This window comes from Microcaecilia unicolor, chromosome 1 (assembly GCF_901765095.1).
Source record: "Microcaecilia unicolor chromosome 1, aMicUni1.1, whole genome shotgun sequence".
Classification (NCBI taxonomy): Eukaryota; Metazoa; Chordata; class Amphibia; order Gymnophiona; family Siphonopidae; genus Microcaecilia; species Microcaecilia unicolor.
This window is the reverse complement of record NC_044031.1, coordinates 669,434,562-669,460,458: the sequence shown is the minus strand read 5'-3', so window position 1 is coordinate 669,460,458 and position 25,897 is coordinate 669,434,562. Positions and strand designations below refer to the sequence as shown.

General features: G+C 43.7%; 1 protein-coding gene across 1 annotated transcript in view; it reads right to left on the bottom strand.

Annotated features, from left to right (window-relative positions):
• Positions 1 to 25,897, bottom strand: part of LOC115457664 (mucosa-associated lymphoid tissue lymphoma translocation protein 1-like) — a 181,699-nt gene that overhangs the window by 69,596 nt on the left and 86,206 nt on the right. Inside the window, exons 4-8 of the mRNA XM_030187200.1 lie at positions 23,626 to 23,779; positions 20,104 to 20,285; positions 6,664 to 6,760; positions 5,099 to 5,146; positions 2,413 to 2,466 (exon numbers count right to left, since the gene is read on the bottom strand). Of these exons, the coding sequence (XP_030043060.1) occupies positions 2,413 to 2,466; positions 5,099 to 5,146; positions 6,664 to 6,760; positions 20,104 to 20,285; positions 23,626 to 23,779 (535 nt within the window). The remainder of the gene's footprint in view (positions 1 to 2,412; positions 2,467 to 5,098; positions 5,147 to 6,663; positions 6,761 to 20,103; positions 20,286 to 23,625; positions 23,780 to 25,897) is intronic.

Sequence of the window (25,897 nt, the reverse complement as noted above, 5' to 3'; positions counted from 1 at the left end):
GACACACACGCTCCATCTCTCACACACGCTCTTTCTGAAACATACACTCCAAGGAAAACCTTGCTAGAGCCCGTTTCATTTCTAACAGAAACTGGCCTTTTTTACTAGTAATCTATAAATGGTGTCTAACTTTCAGTGCCGTTTAAAGAATAGCACTTAGCGCATTATTTTTTTGGTACCGATTTTGCAGCGGTATTTATAGAATTCTGGGAGTTAGTGCGCACCCATGCAGTTTATATAATGCACATATACATTGAAATCCCACCTCCTTTACACCTAGGAATGCCTGCATGCAGATTGCAGAAAGGTAACACGCATTTTCTATGTGCCTATTTTTACATAGTCCTGTGATTTTATTAAAGCCCTTTTCTGCATGCAAAACAAGCTTTACCCTGGAACAAGCTTTATAAAATGACCTTGTATGTGTGTATTCACATATTTTACAAAATAAATGTCTACATCACAACGCCATCCCTGGTCTACCCAAAGTCCATCCCTAGGAATGTCTACACACAGAGCACAGTCTTTCCTCATCCCTACTTTCTAGAAGCACATATCCTCACACAATTTAAAAGAGCCCTTTTTTGCCAGGTAAAACAGGCTTTACACACAGAACAGATAAAAAGTACTGTTGGTGGGGGTGCAATTGTGAAGGCCTAGACCATGCAGTTCCAGTGCTGGTAATATTTAATAAAAAGAATAACCATAATCTACAGAGGGTGAAGTGTGGAGACATTTTTTCTTCTGTGGATTACAAGGAAACAAACAAGGCCATTTGGTGCCTAGCAAAACAAGCAAGTACCCCATCCCTTCCCCCCTTCCTCTGGCCAGGTAAATGAAAGACAATGGGCCAGATGCACTAAACTTAAGGAGCCATTAACGTGGGTTTAAACTGGTTCTGGCCAGTTTAACGTGCAAGAAGTAAACCAGGACATGCACAAAAGGGCATTGTCCTATCACGGAAGCAGCTAACGAAAATGGAATGCAGATGAGCAAATTAGTATTATAATGTGTATAAATCGTATTGTAATGAGATGCACTACCGTTTTCCGATTGTCTAACCGTGGAAAATCTAATGGGAGGTCTGTACCTCTTGTTGGGGCTGCGCGGGATTTATTCGCCTCTAAAAACTTCTATAAATTTACCCCCCCCCCCCAAAAAAAACATCAGGAAAAAAACGTCCAAGTGCTCATCAGGGACGTCCTTTATGGACGTCCTTCACTCAAAACAACAAGAACAACAAAAAAAGCAACCAGCCGGAAACCTTTGCCTAGCCTATATAAATGCCTGATCTGGAAGGCAGAGAGGATCCCTGAAAATCTTCCTCAGTTTGTCTCAGCAGACTAAGGAATATGCGACCATTTCCATGGCTACTCCCTTTTGTTTATGTTCCTTCGCTACCCTGTTTCTTATCTGCTGCTCCTAATTTTCTATTATTTCTTATTTTTCATGTTCTTGGGTAAGAATAAACTTTGGTAATGTGAGAAGCTTCTTTTGTTTATAGTTGTTTTTGGTACTTATCAGGCTAGTAGTCCTAAGAAATCAGTTCGGGAATTTGTATGGGTGAGGTGTTGGGTTTTGGTTCTGAGGCCCTGCACCAACAGGCCCAAACAGTACATGCATACGTCTCTTCGTGTGGACTCTGCTACATTTTCAAAGGGGTATGTTGGTGTGTGTTTGTGGGGGGTGTATTGCTGTGTAGGGTATGTGGCTATGTGCAAGGATATGTGGTTGTGCATGGTGGTTGTGTGTAGGGGTGGAAGTGGAGGTGAACTTAGGGAAAAGGGAAGAGGAGCTGTGGGATGGGAGAAGGCAGGGTATGTGGGTGCACACATTTGGGTGGGTGGGTGAGGTGAGCAGCTGGGTGTATGTGGGTGTGTTTGGGAGATGGAGTGAAATGGGTTATGTATCTCTTGGCAGGCATTCTGGCTCATTTCTTCCCATGCACTCATGTCCTCAAAATCCCACCCTTTCTCACTTTGATCCTTGCCTCCACCCCAACTCATTCTCTCTCTCTTTCTTTATCTTCCAATCCCGTCTCCCACCCCAACATTTTCTGTCCCCTCTCCCAGCAACCTCCTCCATCTCTTCCCCTCTCTTTTAGCCCCACCTCCAGCTTGCCCCCTTTCCTAGCTCCCAAACCCACTTCCCCCCCTCCACTTTCTGTCTCTCTCTTTCAGCCCGTCAAGTGTAAACAAACCTATGCGTTTGGATGGATGAACAGACAGACAGAAGGGCCTTCCTCAATAGGTACTATTGCTTGGGTGAAAAGTGCCATATAAAAACTCAAAAAATAGAAGAAGATGGCAAGATGAGATTAGAAGAGGAGGCAGAGGTGAAATCGGTGCATCAGTAACATTTTTTGCCCCATGCAAACCTTTAATCTCAACCTGGCATCAGAAGATTTTGTACCTTTCTCATTGCTCCTCTTGAGAGGGAGCTCCCTGGTCTTCTCTACTAAAGGATCTACAAAGGAAATACAGTTCAAAAAGATAAGGACCTGCACAAGTCTTCCAAAGCAGGGGCCAGATTTATAGGCTTATTAGTGGTAGAGGGCAGTGATCAAATACATCATTATTTACAGTCCCTAGAAATTGTGAAGCAGTGATGTCAAATCAAATATTGCATTGAAAACGGCTTCCTTAGCCATCACTGGCTATAGCCTGGATGCCGTAGTATGGGTGAGATGTATTAAGCATTTTCCCATAGAGACACAAAATGAAGGATAACCTTTAGTACATCCAGTCATGTGTATTCTGATACAAAGAGAGTGCAATAGAAGACAGAAAACCCTTGTAGGTGCCAGACTATACACAACAGAGACAAACCAGGATCTGGGGTTTAGGGTTGATGCTCTAGTATTTTAGACTGCTGTTGAGAATCCAGGCAACAAAGTGCAGTGTCTCCATATGGATTCATTTTGTGTATACCATGACAGGAACGAACCTCACCTCTATGCAAGGGGAAGAGGAATATGATCTCAACCTCTCAAGAGTCATTGCTAAAGCTCATCTCAGAACAAAGAGTATCTTCTCAGGAGTTTATTATATATACAGGAAACTTATCTAGAGGTGCTTGGAAATTCTCTTTGACAGGCCAGGGGCATCCAATATCGTTGGTAGAATAAATTTTGTAACTTTGGTCTCTGATTGCATTTGTTGACACTTGAGGACCTATGTTGGTGTGGCTGGTGGTGGTAATGTGTGATACTGGTAATTGTGTTGGGGCTGATAGAGATGAAATGCTGTTGCTATGAGAAACATTGCCTGGACTAGTGAAATATGGTTTGGTGGGTATGAGGGATTGTATGGGTGCTCTGGTTGCTGGCTTCTGATGGTGACAGTAATTCTTGTCCTGGTATGGCGGTAGTGCTATGATGAGCTTCTGGTGGAGGTTATACAGGTGCTGGTAGACTTCACTTCCTTCTAAAGGAGGGATGGAGGGATATTATTATTATTATTTATTATATTTGTACCCTGCGCTTTCCCACACATGGCAGGCTCAATGTGGCTTACATAGTAACAATATAAATAATTACATAGTCGTAAGAAGAATACACAGTTTGTGGTAAACGCAAAACTAATGAGGTTAACGGAAAGTAAGTTAAACATAGGAGGAATTGGGTTCAGAAGGAAATGAGCGTTGGGAGGTAGGCGTAGAAGGATGGAAAGGAATGGATATGGGGCAGCAAAAAGGATAATGGGGAACATGGTCAAAATAAAACTATTGTCAATAAGAATCGTATGGGCAAGTTTTGGTTAGGTTGGATTGTTAGGGTAGGCTATCTTGAAGAGATGGGTCTTCAGTGCTTTTCTGAAGGGCAGAAGGCTGTTAATGGTACGGACAGATCTTGGTAGCGCATTCCAAAGCTGGCTACCTAAAAAGGAAAAATTGATATGATATAGAGCCTCTGACACAAGAAAGGTATTACTGAATAAACAGGACTTTTCTAAATAAGAGTAGGCTCCAGAACTAAGAAAATGATATGAAACTACACAGAGGTAGAATCAAAAGCAATATCAGAAAATATTTCTCCAGGGAAAGAGTGTTAGATGCCTGGAATGCTTTCTGAAGGAGGTGCTGCAGTTCAAAACCATGCTGGAATTCAAGAAGTAACGGGATATGCACAGGATCTCAAAAGGGCAAAAGAATGGAAACCAGCAGAGCATTTTTGCTCGAAACAGCTGTGAAATGACTTTTGCACTTCTTCTAAGAAAGCAGGGGAAACTAACCTACATTGCATGTAAGGTATAATCCCAGCATTACAAGAAAGGAGAAAGTAACCTGCACTGTGCGACAGGTACAACCCTAACAACACAAGCATGGGGAAAGTAACCTGCACTGTGTGGCAGGTACAAACCAATAACACTGCATTGTATATCATCATAACAACCTTCCTGGGCAGACATGATAGGCCACGTTGGCCATGCTGTCATTTATTATGTTGCTGCTTAGAAATGTTTATTAAGGATTCAATATTTCAACCGATTCAAATGGCCATGAGAGGTTCCTGCTGTTTAAAACACTTGTCCAGGGCTAACCAAGAATATTCAGTGGCACTTAACTGGATAGTCCCACTGAATATACCCTGTTAGCGCCTAAGCTGACACTGGCTACTTTATGGGTGCTAAGGGGGCACAGTAGGCACTTATCTGGTTAAGTGCCGATATTCAGAACCTGAGCTCAGCACCATCAGTGGCTTCGGACTCCTGATGCAGGCCAGGTGGCCAAAACACAGGCCCCTGTCAAATTGCGCCTTGTTGTGATTAAAACTTTTAACAACACCATCACTGACTGTGTGTTGTTTGTTTCATTGTCATTTTCGCTGTGTTTGTTCGCCATCTGTGCTATTTGCGACGACTATTTCTTCTTTTTTGCAGCCAAATATTGCACTTAACCAGATAAGTGTTATCCAGCTATATATAACCGGATATTCAATGTTGGTGTCAAATATGGCCTGGTATTCAATGTTTGGGAATACTGCCAGAGGCAGCTCAAAAAATGCTGACTGCCACTGACTGAATATTGGACCCTAGATTTATCCCCACCCATTTTAACAGAAAATGAGAAGATGGAGAATAAACATAGTACCACTAACCTGAGGAGAGTGGCGGCTGTAGAGAGGGCTGGAGAATGATATCTTCAACTATCAGAGAATAAGAATAAAATCAAAGAAACTTGAAGCATAATAATAGCTTATCACAATCTGTTTCCCAACTGTGTATTCTCAAGTGCTTCTTGCAGTTGAAATACTGATCACAGGTGAAGTCCTTGGTTCTGCTTGGATGCACTGCACCTCTCTTGCCGCTTTATAACTATCATCACTGGTTGATGTGCCATACCTCTTATCATTGGGGTATGTGCTACACCTCTCACCACCAGAGTGAGTGCTCTACTTCTCACCACTGGTGTATTGTCATACCTAACACCAGTAACAAGTGGTTGCTATGTGTCTATTAAATAAATAATGTGCAGAGAATGTTATGTCAAAGCACACTGAGGCTTATTGCATTAGGTGATTAATTTGTGGGCCTATATTCAAAGCAATTTAATGAGTTAGAAATGGCTCCTGGCATGTAAAATCACCTGTTTGGGGCTAAATGGTCATTTTCAGAGATACTTACCCCCAGATTCTATATAATGCGCTTAGATTCGACGCAGATTCTATAACACTTAGAGGCATATTTTCAAAGCACTTTGGGAGGCTAAGTTCCATAGGTTTCTATGGAACTTTGGGAGGCTAAGTGCTTTGAAAATGAGCCTCTTAGCGTAACTTAATTGGCTTAACAAGCTAATGAGCGCTGCTAACAGCACTCAACAAGCGATAATGAGCATTAACTGTCACTGATAAGAATTTAGGCGCACAACTGGCTAAGTGTATTCTGTAAAATGGATGCACGCTAATTTCAATTTTAGCGTCCATTTTCTGGCCCCTTAAAAAAGGCCCTTTTTCCTACATGCAGTAAAAAAAATGACCCAGCGTGCGCCCAAAAGACGTGTTTGCACTACCACAGGCCTCTTTTTACTGCAGCTTAGTAAAAGAACCCCTTAGCTAGTTAGTGGACTGATAAACACCACTAACTTATTACACAGGTGCTTCGCCCATACTCTGCCCCCACTCTGTCCGTAACCTAACTGGTAATGAGATGGCCAGTTAGCGGCACTAACTGGTTAAGTGCCGTTGAAGATCATATGCCAAGTCATTCAGCAGGGGTTTAACTTGGCAGGAGTCTCTTCTGCTCGGTTAAACCCTTTTGTATATCAGGTGGTTTATGTGTAAATGTTATAATAATACAAAATCACAGAGAATACAACTGCTCCCAGACCCTTCCATTCCCCACCCCTCTAAAACAAACACCCATACAACCCAAAGTGGGTAGTGGACAGGAATTTTTTCTCTCCACTCCCATCCTCCTGACCATCTGCAGACCTCCTTCTGGCCACAACTCTTCCCAGCTGGGCAGCCAGTGACAATGAGCCTCAAGCCACCAGCTGCCCAGCTTGGAAGAGTTGTAGCCAAGAGGAGGTCTACAGCTCGCAGGGTTTGTGGATTCCTGACAGCCACAGCCAAGAGTGCACCAATTCTGGCTGGGCCTGAACTCAAAGTGGGAAGGGCCCCTTCCTACCCATGGCTACTCTACTAGCAACTACTAAAATATATACCTATGGTAACTTCTACGGGATGGCTCCAATGTTCCCCTTTTTCGTTGGTCACACAGCACAGGTAACTGCCGCTCTCACTGACTTTCTCAGCTGTTATCTGGAAGGGAGATAAAAAAAGAAGCAGGATTTATCCTCAACATGTAGTTCTGTGTTACAGACTTACATCCCAAGTCTGTGTTTGTTGGACAGGTGGAGCCCAGTTTTGGTTTTACTTACTTTCATATACTCTCTTGGTCTGTGTTCACTCAGGAGATCAGAAATACAATTCCCATCTGTGCAATGGGGTAAAACCAGGGCCTGATCTGGGGTCAGTTTTTAACAATAAAGAATCCCCCCCCCTACAACTACCTACCCCCAGCCTTTTATATGAAACTCCAGAGATGTTTGTATACCTTGGTATATCCAAATTCTCCAAAGGTCAAAATACAAATGAAAACCAAGTGGCCCTTTTACTAAAACACATTGAGACGACACCCAGCTTTAGCTCTCCACACCAGACATCACTGCGGAAACCCAGGCCAAAGTATCAGCCTGCTTATCCGACATTGCTGCCTGGATGTCCAACCGCCACCTGAAACTGAACATAGCCAAGACCAAACTTCTTGTCTTCCCACCCAAACCCACTTCTCCTTTCCCTCCACTCTCTATCTCAGTTGATAACACCCTCATTGTCCCCGTCTCATCTGCCCGCAACCTCGGTGTCATCTTTGACTCCTCCCTCTCCTTCTCTGCGCATATCCAGCAGATAGCCAAGACCTGTCGCTTCTTCCTCTATAACATTAGCAAAATTCGCCCTTTCCTCTCTGAGCACACCACCCGAACTCTCATCCACTCTCTCATTACCTCTCGCCTTGACTACTGCAAACCTACTCCTCACTGGCCTCCCACTTAGCCATCTATCCCCCCTTCAGTCCATTCAGAACTCTGCTGCACGTCTTATCTTCCGCCTGGACCTATTTACTCATATCACTCCTCTCCTCAAGTCACTTCATTGGCTTCCGATCAGGTACCGCATACAGTTCAAGCCTCTCCTACTAACCTACAAATGCACGCGATCTGCAGCCCCTCCTTACCTCTCTACCCTCATCGCCCCTTACATTCCTACCGTAACCTCCGCTCTCAAGACAAATCCCTCCTTTCAGTACCCTTCTCCATCACCGCCAACTCCAGGCTCCGCCCTTTCTGCCTCGCCTCACCCCATGCGTGGAACAAACTCCCTGAGCACATACGCCAAGCCCCCTCCCTGCCCATCTTCAAATCATTGCTTAAAGCCCACCTCTTCAATGTCGCCTTCGGCACCTAACCACCACACCTCTACTCAAGAAATCTAGACTGCACCAACTTGACATTTCGTCCTTTAGATTGTAAGCTCCTTTGAGCAGGGACCATCCTTCTTTGTTAATTTGTACAGCGCTGCGTAACCCTAGTAGCGCTCTAGAAATGTTAAGTAGTAGTAGTAGTAGTAAGTAGTAGTAGTAGTAGATTTGGGCTTAACGTGTTTTAATGCAGCACTTTCTCGTGCGTTAAGCCTTAGGACTTTATAAATAATTGTTTTTTGCAGCTCCGATATTAATTTTTTCATTAACAAGCAGGACTTGCAAAAAATTAACGAATGAAAATTTCATGAAAGTACTAATATGTACAGGAAATTAATTTAGCCCACATAAATGGGGACAGAGGAAGAAACAATAATTGCAGAAAAAAAAAACAAATGAAGAAAAATCAAACTAATTTCACATTCCACTTATTTAAACTTGGCTTCTAACAACACCATAACAATAATCCAGGTAATTGTTTAACTAACTTCTTTATCAAGGAGTAATCTCTCAAGCTGTGCTGGATCATAAAAAAAACATAATTTGCATCAGAAAACTTGCCCAGCGCCACAACTCTGGCCAGAACTAGGCTTGATGATCCAGACATGTTAGGACAATTGAGTGCATAGTGTCCTTTCTCACTACAGTAGAGGCATAAATTCAATGTCTGATGCCTCTGCTTTTCCTGTGCAGAGATAGGGGAGAGATCTACCTGCATGGGTTCCTCAGATCAAGGGGTGGGCCTCCCTGGCTGGGGATGCATGAGTTTTGCTGATAACTAGGCACCTGGCGGGCCATCTTCCTCGACGATTGTTGTTCCCGAGCCTGCTCTTGAAACCAGATATCGAACAGATTACATAGACCGATAAGATCATCCAGTGCAGTAGGAAGGTCCCATCCTACCAGCTCATCCTTGATTTGGGGAGTCAACCCTTGCCAAAAGGCCATGACTAGACTCTCGTTTCAGCTTAGTTCCGAAGCTAAAGTATAGAACTAGACAGCATAACTCCCAAGGGTCTGTGTCCCGTGCTTCAGTCTAAGAGGCTCGGAAGCTGTCAATGTGACCTTCCCTGGCTCCTCAAAGACCCTCCTGATTTGCACCAGGAAAGAACATAGATTATTGAAAACTGGATCTTTACATTCCCAAAGTAGAGAAGCCCAAGCAAGGGCTGGGCCAGACAACAGGGAGATAATGTAGGCCACCCGGGCCCCATCAGAAGAGAAGTCTCTAGCTTGGAGTTCAAAAATTATCAGACACTGGTTGATGAACCCTCTACAGTCTTTGGGGTTCCTGTCATATCACGGCGGAGCCATGAGTCGAATACCTGGAGTTACGGAAGCAGTCGCTGGGGCTGGATCTGGACCTGGAAAAGCTGGAGCCTGTTGTACCACCAACACCTAGTAATGGCCCATGTGAGCAGATATGTCTTGGACTGAGTCAGCAAGCTGCTTGACCCAAAGAATCAGTTGCTAGAGCAGCTTAGTGTGGATGACCCATCTAAGCTCATGGCCTTTGCAATCTATCACGTTTCAGGAAGAGTGGCCCCTTGGGCTGCAGCCGGGTTGAAGCTACCCAGTCAACCCAAGGATTAGCCAGGCCCAGACTGGCAGCAGGCAAGTCACCCGGATAGGGGCACAAGACAGACAGAACTAGGCACAAGGCTAAACTGGAGCTTAAGACTCGGCAGGAGCTTAGGCAAGGCTGGCCTGGAGCTGAAGATGGCAGGAGCTGAGGCAAGGCTGGACTGGACAGGAGACAAGGAAAGGCAAGCAGAACTGGAGACAGACAAGGCAAGCTGGACTGGAGACAGACAAGGTAAGTTGGTCTGGAGGCAAGGTAGGGCTTGGAGGCAAAGCTGCAATATGGAGGCAGGGCTGCAGCTGGAAGGCAAGACAGGAACGTGGAGGCAAGGCTGGAGCTTGGAGGCAAGGTTGCAACTCCCACATGACAGTCAAGCAATCCGTTGCAAAGGTGCTGCAGGAACACCAGGGCCTTCCTTAAACAGGCTCCAGACTGGAAGTTGAGGTATTCCCCAAAGATCTGGCGCCTCCTGCTCCTGGCCCTTTAAACAAGATACTATGGAGTAAGAGTGTATTGGCTGTCACAGGAAGTGCCACGGGGGAGTGGGCCGCCGCCCAGTTGAGCACAGCGGGGCCTAACCCAAGGAGGAAAATGGTGCGTTGAAGTGGCGGACGTGGCCGGAGAACGTAGTGAAGGCGGTTAGCTTGGCAGAGTTTAAAAAGGGGTCGGACGGTTTCCTAAATAGACCGCTACTAAATGGACTTGGGAAAAATCCACAATTTCGGGAATAACTTGTATAAAATGTTTGTACGTTTGGGTAGCTTGCCAGGTGCCCTTGACTTGGATGGCCGCTGTCAGGGACAGGATGCTGGGCTCGATGGACCTTTGGTCTTTTCCCAGTATGGCATTACTTATGTACATTTACTTGGGATTTTATACTTGTATGTTTGGCCTGGCCAGATGCAGGCCGGTCTGTGTTATTTGCTAAAGATTATACTGGTAACTCTGGGGATCCAGACCAGAGTGAAGCAGAGTGGGCTGCCTTGCTGAGAGACAGTAGTGCACTTCGTGGCCCTGCAGGAGCAGGCCACAAGAGGACATTCTTATATCTAAAGGCTAGTTTTGTGCATACTTTCTTCCCCCACCTGTGAATTCAACAGGACCCTTACTTGACACCTTTAATAAATAAATATTTCTGTTCACCTCAATCTGTTGTGTGGCTCCATTTATCCAGGTTCCGGGCCTGCTCTCATTCATGTTACCACAAATATCATCTTGAGTGGTTTCCAAGAAATTAGATAAAACTGAAAGAACATAAAGTGCCCTCCTTCTTGTTCCTCTTTATCACATTTGTTGATTGGTAATAACAGTTAGATATGGAAATAGTATTAGGGTTAGATATCAAAAATACTTCCTTAAAATATTTTCAGAGTAATATTTCTGGTGACAACAAACAACATATAAGAAAATGAGGGAATCTCAAATTCTTTGCTTGAAGATGATTCTCCAAATGTCTTTGTAAAATTAAGCTGTCCTTAACTCCAATTATTCCAACAGCTTCTAAATTTGCTACTTGAGAATCCAGAGACCCCAAGTTAGTTTCTAACTTGGTTATTCTAGTCAATGTATCTTCCATCATAAGGACAGCTTGTTGAGAGAACTTACAAAGCTGTGTAACTGAATTCTTCAGCCTTTCCTCAGTCCTACTGGCCACTTGCCATACTTTCAAAAGAAATATTTCTGAAGATGGCACACTAGTAAGAAATCCTTCCACCACAGAAGCCATCACACTTCAAACTACGCACCATCGCATTTAGAAGCCATCTTATAAATGGCACATAATCAAAATTACTGGCACTTATGTACACACAGCAAGAATCAACAATAAAGTTTCTTTCATACCCTTGATGTGAAAACCTGTCCTGTGTTGCCTCCACTGATTTTGTTTGTCTCATTCCCTTATATAAACACACGCATGCATATATGATGGTATTCTGGTCATTAACACGCATGGCACCTCAATGTTGGTGCCAGTGACCTCCAATATGCTCCCATGAACATAGTAACATAGTAGATGACGGCAGAAAAAGACCTGCACGGTCCATCCAGTCTGCCCAAGAAGATAAATTCATATGTGCTACTTTTTTATTTGTACTGTCCTCTTCAGGGTACAGACCGTATAAGTCTGGCCAGCCCTATCCCATCCTCCCAAGCACCAACCCCGGCACAGACTGTATAAGTCTGCCCAGCACTATCCTCGCCTCCCAACTACCAGTCCCGCCTCCCACCACCAGCTCTGGCACAGACCGTATAAGTCTGCCCAGCACTATCCCCGCCGCCCAACCACCAGCCCCGGCACAGACCGTATAAGTCTGTCCAGCACTAGTGCCGCCTCCCAACTACCAGCCCCGGCACAGACCGTATAAGTCTGCCCAGCACTAGCCCCGCCTCCCAACCACCAGCTCTGCCACCCATTCTAGGCTAAGCTCCTGAGGATCCCTTCCTTGAATGCATTTTTATAGGATTGTTTTGGGAAGGGTGATTACAAATTCAGGCATCCTGAAAATTAATTGAGGGGGTTTCAAGGCCGAAGGATCATTTTGGGGGAACCTAATAACCTTGCACCAACCCTGAACCCCTTTGTGTGTATTTCTACTGGAGTCTATAGGAGGGATCCATGGTAGCTTCCTGCACAGACCAAGCCATCGTAGGCAGAGATACACAGATGTCCACAGTGTATTTGGAAACAGAGCTTACACAGGTTTGCTAAGGACTACAGGAGATCTACAATCAAGGTTCCCTGTGTTGCTGCTGTAGATCTGGAAAAGTTAGAGCTAACATTTTGTCTGAAAAATCTAAGAAATGCGTTGAGTGAGTTATTGACACATACCAGCTTAGCAGATTCCACTTTATATTGTGAAAAAGAAGGCTGGCATGTGTACAAAGAAAAGTCTTACCACAGCCTTGACAAAGAGGGGCCCTTTCTAAAGAAGGTCTTAAGTAGAGGAGTGTGGTAGCCGTGTTAGTCCACTCTTAAGGTTATCAACAGAAATCAAACAAAATAAAACATGGAAAAGAAAATAAGATGATACCTTTTTTATTGGACATAACTTAATACATTTCTTGATTAGCTTTCAAAGGTTGCCCTTCTTCCTCAGATTAGCCAACCTGCTAATATAAGCAGTTTCTTACTATATATCTATGCCGGCTCTACCATTTGAGAAGGAAATTAATTTATGAGTCCTTCCATTGCCGGCAATGATCTTTTTGAATAAAGGGAGAGCTCAACTGATCACTGTGTTTTTGAAGTGTTTATCAGGTGTCTATTAGCAGCCTTCATCCACACTGCTAAACCACCTATATCAGTCAGTCTTATGCTGAAGAAATTAGCTGACTGCCATGGGATCTGTTTTACGCACATGTGCAAGGGGTAAATAATTACACATATGGGCTTTGAATTACACACACATACAGAAGCACATTCACAGAAACAGGAGACATTTAAATCCAAATAAATCAATGCCCACAGACTACACATACCAGGTCCTAACTTTAGAATGTTACTGCCATGTTTATGCAGTCCGGTCTCTCACACACCCACACAGAGTTAATAAAAACTGCAAAAACACCGCAGGGGACTGCCAGGCCTAATAGCTTGTGACTGGTCTTGTGCAAAACAAAGAAATCTCATACCAATCTAATGACAACCTTCCAGCTGTCCCTGGAAAGTCCCTGAATGAGTGCTCAAGAGTTGTGCTGCTGACTCAGTGGGAGGCCAGTTCCTGAATTCACTGTCACTTTTAGCGATTTCTTGGTTGCATACTGAAAATGTGATGTATTATGACTGCAAATTATTGTTAGGTTTGATTTAATTGGCAAGAAATGGCTCCTGACTGCAGTGGCTCTTAACCAGTTAGTGCCAAATTCAATAAGGGCTATTTCGAGGGTTTCCTGGGGGTGGTAGTGACGGCAGCTGGCCTTGCTGAGTTTAAAGGGGGTCTGGACAGATTCCTGAAGGAAAAGTCCATTGATCATTATTACATTTGGGGTTTTTGCCAGGTTCATGGGGCCTGGATTGGCCGCTGTCAGAGACAGAGTGCTGGGCTTGATGGACCTTTGGTCTTTTCCCAGTGTGGCAGTGCTTATGTACTTGGTCGATTAAGTGCTGATATTCAGAACTTAATCGGCCAGGTTAATTGCATAAATAGGACCACATAAAAGTCAATCCTATCTTTATGTGGTAACCCACGCTGTTAACTGCTAAATATCACACTTGGGGCCCTTTTTACAAAGGTGTGCTAGGGTTTTTAGCACACACTAAAAATAAGTGTGCACTAAACACTAGAGACGCTCATGAATTCCTATGGGTATCTCTAGCGTTTAGCACATGCTAATGATTAGCACGCTAAAAAAGCTAGCACTCCTTTGTAAAAGACCCCTTAACTGACCATGTGTTAGCTGGCTCCACATGACCTGCCATTGAATTTCCAGGTTTAGTGCTGGCGGTGGTCAGCAAAATGCTGATCTCCGCCAGCTGAATATATTACTACTACGCAAAACAGAGGAATTCAATAAGTGGCTTGTGTATTGGTGTAAAGAAGGTTTTAAATACATAGGAGAATATTGTGAAGATGAGGCTTCTGCTCCCACTCTGCAATAGGCCTCACTGGCCTGTGGCCTCTGAACAGGATTCCAAACAGTCTCTTCCCAGCATCCTGAGCAATCCAACCTCAAGTTCCTGGGCCCCTTTCTCACTCAGGGTGAGCTGGTTCTCAGTATGCAAATTGTATGCAGATGAGCATGTTATCCTTTCACGCTCAGGGTGACCTGGTTCTCCAGAGTCAAAATTAAACAGGTCTCACCAACAGCATAATCCTCAGGCAATTCTTTATTCCAGCCCCTGGGCACAGTTCTTCTAGTTTAAATACTTTATACATTCACATATCTTTACACTGAGCCTCCCCACACAGATTCCTGGGCTCAGCATTAACCTCAATACTTTGGGGACTTCTAACCCCAGGCTTTGCAGCCTGCTTCTCAGTACTGGGACACAGCCCTACTTCTTTTTTGGACACCCAGTCCTTCCTTTCTTTAGACTCACAGTCCTTTCTTTTAACACACAGTTCCTCTAAGTACTGAGGCTACACAGTCCAATACTAATGCTTTAGGGACTTCTTACCCCAGCTTGTTTTTCTTCCTTGAGCACACAGGCTACCACAAGTCCATAGGGTTTAGCCAGTTCTTTCCAGGGGGATTCTCTTGCTTCAGCTACCAGCTCTCTTCTTTTCACCTCTCAGGTGGGGTATAAAGTGATTAATTAGCTACACAGGACCCAGCCCATAACCTCCTACACCTGTGGACCTCCCAGGGCTCTCCCTGGTCCTAGTGACCTCCACCTATTCTCCTAGTGCCCTCTAGTGGCCTACCCCGGACATCCTGGACATTTTTAGGGGAACAGCGCCATCTAGGGGCCTGCCCTGGCTAGGACAGCCTCTTATTTATCACAATATCAAGAAGTATTTTTTCACGGAGAGGGTGGTGAATATGTGGAATGCCCTCACGCGGTAGGTGGTAGAGATGAAAACGGTAATGGAATTCAAACGTGCCTGGGATAAACACAAAGGAATCCTGTTTAGAAGGAATGGTTCCGTGGAATCTTAGCGGAGATTGGGTGGCGACACCGGTAATTGGGAAGCAAAACCGGAGCTGGGCAGACTTCTACGGTCTACGCCCTGATCGTGAATGAATAGATAGGGATGGGCTGGAGTGTAAATTTTAAGGGGCTTCAATGTTAGCTTCAGAACTTAGTACAAGAACAGTACTGGGCAGACTTCTACGTCTGTGCCCTGAGAAAGGTCAGGACAAATCAAACTCAGGTATACATATAAGTATCACATACCATGTAAAATGAGTTTATCTTGTTGGACAGACTGGATGGACTGTATAGGTCTTTATCTGCCGTCATTTACTATGTTACTATGTTACTACTACTACTACTTATCATTTCTATAGTGCTACTAGGTGTATGCAGCGCTGTACACTGGACATGAAGAGACAGTCCCTCCTCGACAGAGCTTACAATCTAATTAGGACAGACAAACAGGACAAATAAGAGATAATGGAATTACTAAAGTGGGAATGATAAAACATGGGTACTGAACAAGTGAGTAAGAGGTAGGAGTTAAAAGCAGCATCAAAAAGATGGGCTTTTAGCCTGGATTTGAAGACGATTAGAGATGGAGCTTGACATACCAGCTCAGGAAGTCTATTCCAGGCATATGGTGCAGCAAGATAAAAGGAATGGAGTTTGGAGTTAGCGGTGGAGGAGAAGGGTGTAGATAAGAGAGATTTACCCAGTGAACGAAGTTTCTGGGGAGATAAGAGAGATTTACCCAGTGAACGGAGTTCCCAGGGAGGAGTGTAGGAAGAGATAGGAGTTCCCAGGGAGGAGTGTAGGGAGAGATAAGAGTGGTGAGGTACTGAGGAGCTGAATGCATTTGTAAGTCAATAAGGAGTTTGAACTGTATACAGAAACAGATATGGAGCCAATGAAGTGACTTGAGGAGAGAGCTAATATGAGCATAGCAACAGTGGTGGAATATAAGTCATGAAGCACAATTTTGAACAGATTGAAGGGGAGAGAGATGGCTTAGTGGGAGACCTGTGAGAAGCAAGCTGCAGCAGTCTAAGCGAGAGGTGATACAAGTGTGGATAAGGTTTCTGGTAGTGTGCTCAAAAAGGAAAGGATGAATTTTGGTGATATTATAGAGATAGAAATGACATGTTTTAGCTGTCTGTTGAATATGTGCAGAGAAGGAGAGAGAGGAGTTGAAGATGACCCCAAGGTTACGAGCTGATGAGACAGGGAGGATGAGAGTGTTATCCACAGAGATAGAGAATGGGGGAAGAGGAGAGATTGGTTTAGGGGGAAAGATAAGAAGCTCAGTCTTGGTCATATTTAGTTTCAGATAGATGGTGGTGAGACATCCAGGCAGCAACGTCAGACAGGCAGGCTGATACTTTGGCCTGGATTCCTGCTGGAATTTCTGGTGTGGAGATGTACATATTCGAGTCATCAGCGTAAAGGTGATACTGAAAACCATGGGATGAGATCAGAGTGCCAAAGGAAGAAATACAGATGGAGAAAAGAAAAGGTCCCAGGACAGATCCCTGAAGTATACCAACTGATAGTGGGATAGAAGTGGAGGAGGATCCACCAGAGTATACAGTAAATGTACAATGGGAGAGATAAGAAGAAAACCAGGAAAGAACAGAGCCCTGAAATGTCATTTATATACCACAGTGGAGTAGCTAGGTGGGGCCAATGGGGCCTGGGCTCCCCCAAATTTGTTCTGGGCCCCTGGTTGGCTGGCGGGGGGGTCTTCAACAGTTGAAGGCTTGTCCAGCACTGGTCTGTGTTGGTGCTGCAGCATTGCCTGCACTGCTCTCTCTTCCCCTCATGTCAGGCACGCTCCTTTTAGTGAATCTGAGCATGCTCAGTTTCACTAAAATGAGTGTGCCAGATGTGAGAGGAAGAGAGAGCAGGGCAGGCAATGCAGTGGCGCCGGAGACTAGCACTGGACGAAGTCTTCAGCTGGCCAAGGTATTTGCAGCTGTGGTGCTTCAGCTGGCGGGGGCTGGGGACCCCTGCCAGCCAAGATGTTACAGCGGCGGCAGTGGGCAGCGGATGGGGGGGCGACGAGGTGGCGATGGGGTGGCAACCAAAATGTGCCCCCCCCCACCTTGGGCTCTGGCCCCCTCCCACCTCGAGGTCTGGCTATGCCCCTAGTATACCACTCTAAACTGGGGCACTTTACAAACAGTTTCATACCCTGCCTCCAAGACCTTACATTCTAAAAATTAATTCTATACCTGAGCGCGTAAGTGTAAACATCACGAATATAAGGAATTGTTTTATCCATGCACACAGCTATAAATTATGCCCTTATGAGGTCAATTTTCAAAGGTGATTATTTGGGGAGGAGCATCTTCTAATATAACACTCGCTAGATCCACAAACATTGCATAGAAAACTTTTTAAATACAGTTATAATATTTCACACTTCAATAGATGAAAACAATATAATGTAGGAGGGAAAAAGCCTCAGAAGCCCGTCGGAGATCAAATGTTAAGTCTCAAGATGGAGACCAAATGTTAATTCTCAAGACTAGATACGGTAAGTTACTTCATAGGCTAGAAGAGAGGAGGAACGGGGGAGATATGATACAGACATTTAAATACTTTAATATACAGAGAAATTTGTTTCAGAGATGGGGAAACAGTAGAACTAGAGAATGTGAATTAAGGTTGCAGGGCGACAGACTTAGGAGTATACATCAGGAAATACTTTTTCATACAGAGGGTAGTGGATGCCCGGTAAAGCCTCCCAGGAGAGGTGGTGGGGACAAAAATTAGTGACCAAATTCAAAAATGTGTGGTATAACTAAAGAGGATCCCTATATAGGCAAATTATTTTCACATTTTAAACAAAGCATAGAAGGGTGTAACCTGCATGGATTAGCAGGTAGAAATCTGACTTCTTTCTTGGGCAGACTGCATGGACCAACAGGTCTTTTTCTGCCATCATTTACTATGTAACAGTTAAACATGTGAAGGTTGTTTAAACTTCAAATACAAGGATACTCCATGAAAGTAACAACTAGGAGACTGGAAACAAATTGTAGAAAATATATTCAAAATATATTTCATAATTAAGCTGTTGCTGGGGGATGTGGACACGATCACTAACACTAACTAAAAAAATTGTACAAGTTTCTGGAATAAAGTCTACAAAATAATATTAGCCAGGTAGACTTGAGAAATATATTTCATATCTGTGGAAATGGGCTGTAACAAATTGATCTACTTTCTGGGATCTGCCAGGTACTTACAACCTAGACTAGTCAGCGTCAAAGATTGTAGAGTTTAGTAATTGGTTTGGATAGGCAGACTATATAAGCCATATGGTCTTTATCTACTGTCATTTTCTGTTTCATTCTTTCATTTCAATGGCTGCATCTTGTGGTATTCTGGTGTACAAAACTGCCACATCAAACGTTACCATCAGAATATTGTCAAATCCTGTATCTACTACTACTACTACTATTTAGCATTTCTATAGCGCTACAAGGCATACGCAGCGCTGCACAAACATAGAAGAAAGACAGTCCCTGCTCAAAGAGCTTACAATCTAATAGACAAAAAATAAATAAAGTAAGCAAATCAAATCAATTAATGTGAACGGGAAGGAAGAGAGGAGGGTAGGTGGAGGCGAGTGGTTACAAGTGGTTACGAGTCAAAAGCAATGTTAAAGAGGTGGGCTTTCAGTCTAGATTTAAAGGTGGCCAAGGATGGGGCAAGACGTAGGGGCTCAGGAAGTTTATTCCAGGCGTAGGGTGCAGCGAGACAGAAGGCCCGAAGTCTGGAGTTGGCAGTAGTGGAGAAGGGAACAGATAAGAAGGATTTATCCATGGAGCGGAGTGCACGGGAAGGGGTGTAGGGAAGGACGAGTGTGGGAGAGATACTGGGGAGCAGCAGAGTGAATACATTTATAGGTTAGTAGAAGAAGTTTGAACAGGATGCGAAAACGGATAGGGAGCCAGTGAAGGGTCTTGAGAAGAGGGGTAGTATGAGTAAAGCGACCCTGGCGGAAGATGAGACGGGCAGCAGAGTTTTGAACCGACTGGAGAGGGGAGAGGTGACTAAGTGGGAGGCCAGCAAGAAGCAGATTGCAGTAGTCTAAACGAGAGGTGACAAGGGTGTGGATGAGGGTTTTGGTAGAGTGCTCGGAAAGAAAGGGGCAGATTTTACGGATGTTGTAAAGAAAGAAACGACAGATAAAGAAAGAAACGACAGACAACATACATAAAAAATGAGTGGTGTCTTGGTTTTATGTTGGAGTATCAGACATATAGGACTAGATTCTATATATGTAAAATGAGTTTATCTTGTTGGGCAGACTGGATGGACTGTTCAGGTCTTTATCTGCCTTCATTTACTATGTTACTATATGGTGCCATAAAAATCAGCAATGAAAAAAATACTCTTAGGCATATTCTATGAACTAAGCCTAAAGTTAGGCATGGTTTACAGAATTCATCTAGCGCCCGTCCATGCAACTAAGTTTGGTTGCAGGGTATTTACACCAAGTATAAGTTGGTGTAAATGCTGGTGAATAAGTTAGGCGTGGAGCTATCACCCGAGTTCTGACAAGAGCAGGAGAGAGACAGACCGAGGGAGCAGGACCTTTTGCCTGCCTCTGGATGCCTTGCTGGCACTGGGCCCCCCCCCTCAGAGGCTGGGCAGGGGAATCTTGCCCCCCTTCTCTGCGGCCCTGGCTATTGCACTAATCATTAGGTTACTCCTTGTCTCTGAAACAGAATTTTGTTTACACATTCTTTAACAGTCTATTTCCACCAGCTCTATGGTTAAAGTAAGCGATCACAAATTTTTCATCAGTTACACTAGTATTCTATAAAGAAAAACAGGTGCCTACTTTACAGAGCAGGCTCCAAACAGATATGTTCTTGGCTCCTAAAAAGAGGTTCCTCTTTACAGAATTATTCTGCACATGTCTGTAAGTAACCTGGAACTGGCATTACCGTAAGTTCTGCCTTCTTCTTCCCACAGTGCAAATGGTTTCCATTGTGGTACCACTGGTAATCTGGGGCTGGTATACCGAGGGCCAGGCATTTCAGCACCACTTGCCTCCCTGCCTTCACGGTCGCTCCTTTAGGGTTCACAGTTATGATTGGTTCTCCTTTCCATTTCACTGGCAACAGATCTGGTGTCAGCACAAAGCAGAAAGAGAAGTTACTAAAACAGACTGGAGACAATGTGCTATAAGCTTTTAACAACATAACCACTTTTCCCTCTGAGCCACTATCCAGAAAACATCTCTCAATAATGCCTCTGATTATGAGCTCTAGATACTGGAATATACCTGTGTATGACTGATGGTTTGATTTTTGTAACGCAGATTCAACAGATCAAACATTTACTCAGTCTAAACCATCAGCCTTGATATGTGTGTCTGAACAAATCTTTGAATAGAATACATGGACCTGATGGACACCGGTCCCTCTAAGCTGAGCAGGAGTCCTCCAACTGCATTACTGCCAGTGGGGGACGGTGCTTCAATACTGTATTTCACAAAGTAGATGACGGCAGACAAAGACCTGTACAGTCCATCCAGTTTGCCTAACAAGATAAACTCATTACATATGGTATGTGATACTTCATATGTATATGTGGTCTTGATTTGTCCTTGTCATTTTCAGGATACAGACTGCAGAAGTCAGCCCAGCACTGTCCTTGTTCTAAAATTTCTGAAGTTAATGTCGAAACCCCTGAAAAGCTTCACTTCAGCCCATCCAAATCTATTCAGCCACGATCGGGGCACAGACCCTAGAAGTCTGGCCAGCACTGGCCTTGTTCTCCAGCTTCTGAAGCTGTCCAGCCACAATCACAGCACAGGGACAGGCAGGTCCCTTGGAGTCCTGCAGAGTTTGCATATCCCTCACTATTGAAAATGTGATAGTGAAACAGTGCTCCCCACCCCATTGATAGGACTGTAGGAGGAGGACTCAGCTTAAAGAGAACAGTGCAGAAGAATCTTGACATGGCTATTACTGTTTTACTATGTTAGAGAAGCAGACTTTCAAAAGCAAGGCACAGATGGGAGGATCTTAAGAATACTGTCAGCTCCAGTGCTCTTTAAATCCTGACTTTGGAGTATGACGTCCTGATTATATTTAACTGGATGAGAAATTGAGGAATACTGATGGATTAATCAATTATTAGGGATGTGCATTCGTTTGAAATGCCAGGTGATATTTCCTATGTAGATTTACACATGTTATAGATCCAATCACATTTTTTAACGTGAAGTGTATTCTTTTTCACCACTATTCTTTTATTTTCACTACTATTATTGTATATTTGTCACCTTATATACACCTTTATAATATCTCTCACAGGTATTCACCGTGAGGCATTATTTATGTATTTTTGGACATGTTTCTTATGTATATCATTATGGCACATTCAATTATGCAGGTATATACTGTTTTGCATTCTATTTGTATTTCTGGGTATGTTCTAAAGTACATCAACATGGCATACATATTTGCATTTTATCTGTATGGATACCAGCACATGTATAACTGTTTATACATTGTTTACATTGTTTTTTTTATATATTGTTTTGATGTGTTGTTTATATTATTGTCTTTTGTTAGACCCCTGAGGCAGGCATTGTTACACCGAAACACAGCCTGTGTCGGGTCTTTATGAATAAAGGACTCTCGATTGTTCCATTCTGAAGGCCCTGGTGTGTTCTTTGCCTTTTGCTACCAATATAGTTTTGTGTCATCTTTTGGTTGAAATAAAAGTAAAAAAAAAACCCTGAAATCTTGCTTTTTTGTGTGTGCCACTAATAGTGTGCACTCTTCCACAACAGTGAGTGCTCTGCTGAAAGAGTGTGCATTTTTCACACAGAGTGTGCAATGTCATGAAGAGTGTGTACATTTTCAGAAGACTGCATACGATTTCTTGAAAGTGCATGCATGTGTGAAACACTGTGTATGCACAAATACTGAGCATATGTCTGACTATCAGGAAAGAGAATAGAGCACTTTTTCCGAAAGAGTATTAGCAATATCACTCCCATAATGAAAAAAATACAAAGAAAAAACCCCCGGTGTTTCCCAAGTCCAGTCCTGGAGTACCCCTTGCCAGTCAGGTTTTCAGGATATCCATAATGAATATGCATGAACTTGATTTGCATACTCTACCTCCATTACACGCAAATCTCTTTCATGCATATTCATTGTGGATATCCTGAAAACCTGACTGGTAAGGGGTACTCCAGGACAGAATCTTGGGAAATACTGCTGTAAACAACATGGGAAACAAAAACATTAAAATTACTGGGATGCACACCACTGTTCAGTGGAGAGTTGATGATGGCAACTTAACCATAGTGTTCAGGAGTGCACATGTGGGTGCCATGCTCTAGCACTGCATCTTCAGTGCTCCACTACATTACACCCATCTAAATTTAAGAATTTCAGCTAAGTTGACTAGTTTGCAGTTGAAACGTTTCCTAAACTTGGCTTGCTATAATGTAGCCAACTACAGTTCTGCCTACCATTCATACGCTCAGGTCTAGCAGCTAAACCTAGCTAGCTAGAAGTGAAAATTTAAGAATTCTGGTTAAGTTTTTACTCCTCTCTGGCCTAAACAGGATCCCCATGAATGCAGATTCATTTGGAAGAGTACAGATCCTCCATCTTTTATGTTACAGGCCCTAAGTTGTTAGTTCAAGCATATGGGTCAGTAGATTATTGATGCTGTTTTATTTTTGGTAGTGGATTACTCTGTATTAGTGTTGAGTTATTTATTGTACTTTATGTTGTTTGGTTTGTATTGTTATATTTTACTTTGTATGTATTTGTTGTTCTCCACTTAGAATGTTTCAGATATAGTGGGTTAGAAATAAAGTTTTATTATTATTGTTAAACTGACTGCCTGGTGAAAGTATGCAGTTATCATTTTGCAGCTCTGAAATAAGAAAATTTGCAGCCACTTGAATCTACTCATCTTGCTATACCATTAGAAGGCTAGATCTTTTTGAGAATTGACCACTAAGAAGCTGTCCAATGATGTCATTAGCAGGGAGAGGAAAGAAAGACCTGCACAATATACTGTCACATACAGTAACTGTGAAAGTGCAAATATTATTTTATTATTTTAAACAACTGAGCAGACATTACTGGAAGTGCTAGAGCAGGTTCCAGTACTATATGATACCCCAAAGTCTCACTTTTCATAGAGAATTTTAGGGTACAGCAATGGTTCAAGGTTACCAGTTAAAATAACCTTGTAGACTGAAGTTAAATGCCAACAAAATTAGCAAATACCTCAAAATTTAAAGTGGCAGAGATAAATGATTTCCACAAATGCTTCTTTCTGTTTTTTTATTTTCTTGCCATCATGGTGCACCCTGAAACTCAGGGAATGCTTCTAAATCCAAGCACATGGAATTTTCTGATTTCCAAGAATGCAGTCAGACCTGAACAATTGGACATGGCAGGATAAAAGTGTCCCAGGCATCTTCCTACCTTTGGCAACGTTCTGCAGGACTTTGACCTTCACCCAGTGACTGAACTTGGAGTTGTTGTGCTGGTCATGGACTCTGCAGATGTACAGCTGGGTCTCCTGTGCCACAATGCATAGGTCCGGCTGAGTGGCACCAGGAATCTGGCAGCAGGGAAACTAAAGGCAAAAACACATCCAGAAGACTGTCAAGAATGTCAAGCCACACTGATTAATAACCCAGTCTATCAAATGAGAGGATGCACAAGGACATTTACTAAACAGTGTTAAGCCCTTAACGCATGATTAACATGCTGCTGAGCAACTGTATTAATGGGTTTTGCGGTAGTTTGCCTGTTTACTACTACTACTACTACTACTACTATTTAGCATTTCTATAGCGCTACAAGGCATACGCAGCGCTGCACAAACATAGAAGAAAGACAGTCCCTGCTCAAAGAGCTTACAATCTAATAGACAAAAAATAAATAAAGTAAGCAAATCAAATCAATTAATGTGAACGGGAAGGAAGAGAGGAGGGTAGGTGGAGGCGAGTGGTTACAAGTGGTTACGAGTCAAAAGCAATGTTAAAGAGGTGGGCTTTCAGTCTAGATTTAAAGGTGGCCAAGGATGGGGCAAGACGTAGGGGCTCAGGAAGTTTATTCCAGGCGTAGGGTGCAGCGAGACAGAAGGCCCGAAGTCTGGAGTTGGCAGTAGTGGAGAAGGGAACAGATAAGAAGGATTTATCCATGGAGCGGAGTGCACGGGAAGGGGTGTAGGGAAGGACGAGTGTGGAGAGATACTGGGGAGCAGCAGAGTGAATACATTTATAGGTTAGTAGAAGGGGGTGTGGCATAAGCAGGGAAGGGTGTGGCATGGGAGGAGAGTGGGAGTGGATGCATTAGCTAGCCAGCACATTATACTTCCTGTGGGCTAACTGGCTCGCACATTGTTGATATGGAAACATTTAGTGCTTCCTAAATGGAAGGTGGTATATGTTCTCTCATTAATTTGGAGCATGTAACACATGTTTATCCAAATGTTAACACACAACCTACAATAAAAAATTGTGGGAAAACCTCTTCTTAATACAGCTTTAGTTTTGGGCTTGCCATGTATTAAAATTCAGTGTTATTCAGTGTTATTCAGTGTTAAGCCCCAAACGTAGGAGTCTTTTTACTAAGCCACGGCAAAAAGTGGCCGGCGTAGTGTGGGCGCGTGTTTTTGGTGCAAATCGAGGCAGTTTTTACCACGTCTGGGAAAAAGGGCTTTTTTTCAATGGGCCAAGAAAAGGGCCTGTGGTAAAGTTGAAACCAGCACACGCTTCATACTTGGTGACGGGTTGGCGCACGCCAACTGCCAATTAATGTTGGAAACGCCGTGCGTGGTAGGAAAAAAAAAAAATTTGTCCCGGCCGTATGGGCGCACGCCAAATCCAAAATTATCGCCAGGGGGGTACGCTAGCCTGGCGGTAGTCTTGTTTTAACGCGCGCTGCACGTGTGTAGAGCCTCCCATGCCTTTGTAAAAGGGCCCCTTAATGCATTTTAGTAAAGAGGCCCCTGAATAATGAATGGTGGATGCAATGAGGGGATCTCACTATCCTTTATTAACAGTGATGTTAAATTAATGTGATATATTCAGATATGGGAATCTTAAAACCAGGAGTTTTCAGACACAAATAGGTCTGGATTTCAGTATAAACAAATTATCCAGGTGTCTGAACCAAGTATCTCCAAATATAGCTGATGAATACTCATTAAAAACATCTTACAGCATGGTTCAAAGACTTGTATTTAGAAGCCCTGCCTTAAGCTCTTGGAAGTGAGGATATGTATTTAAAAGAGTGGCCCAGTCTCTAAAACTTATCTGGCCACTCTGAGGGGCGGGGGGGGGGGGGGGGGGATTGTGGGGGGGACCGGAGGTCCACCGGACCTCCAGCCCCCATTGCTCGGGGCAGGGGTAGTTGTGGCCTGGTGGTCCCATGGACCTCCAGCCCATGTGTTTGACAGGTTTGGGCTTTTGACAGCTCAGACCTGTCAAACAAGTGCGGGAGGACTGTGCTGAGCGCATGCTCAGGCACAATTCTCCCGCACTTCTACCCCATGATCAGAGATAATTGCATGCTTAAATTTGCATGCAATTATCTCTGATCATAGGTCTAATAATGCCCCGCGCTGTTCCAGCGCTATATTTGGAGCGCTGTTTGGAACAGCGCGGGGTTTTGATCATCTATCTGTAAGTGCTCTCACTTTAACCCAGTGTTGACCAGTTAGCACAAGCTAATGCTACACGTTAAC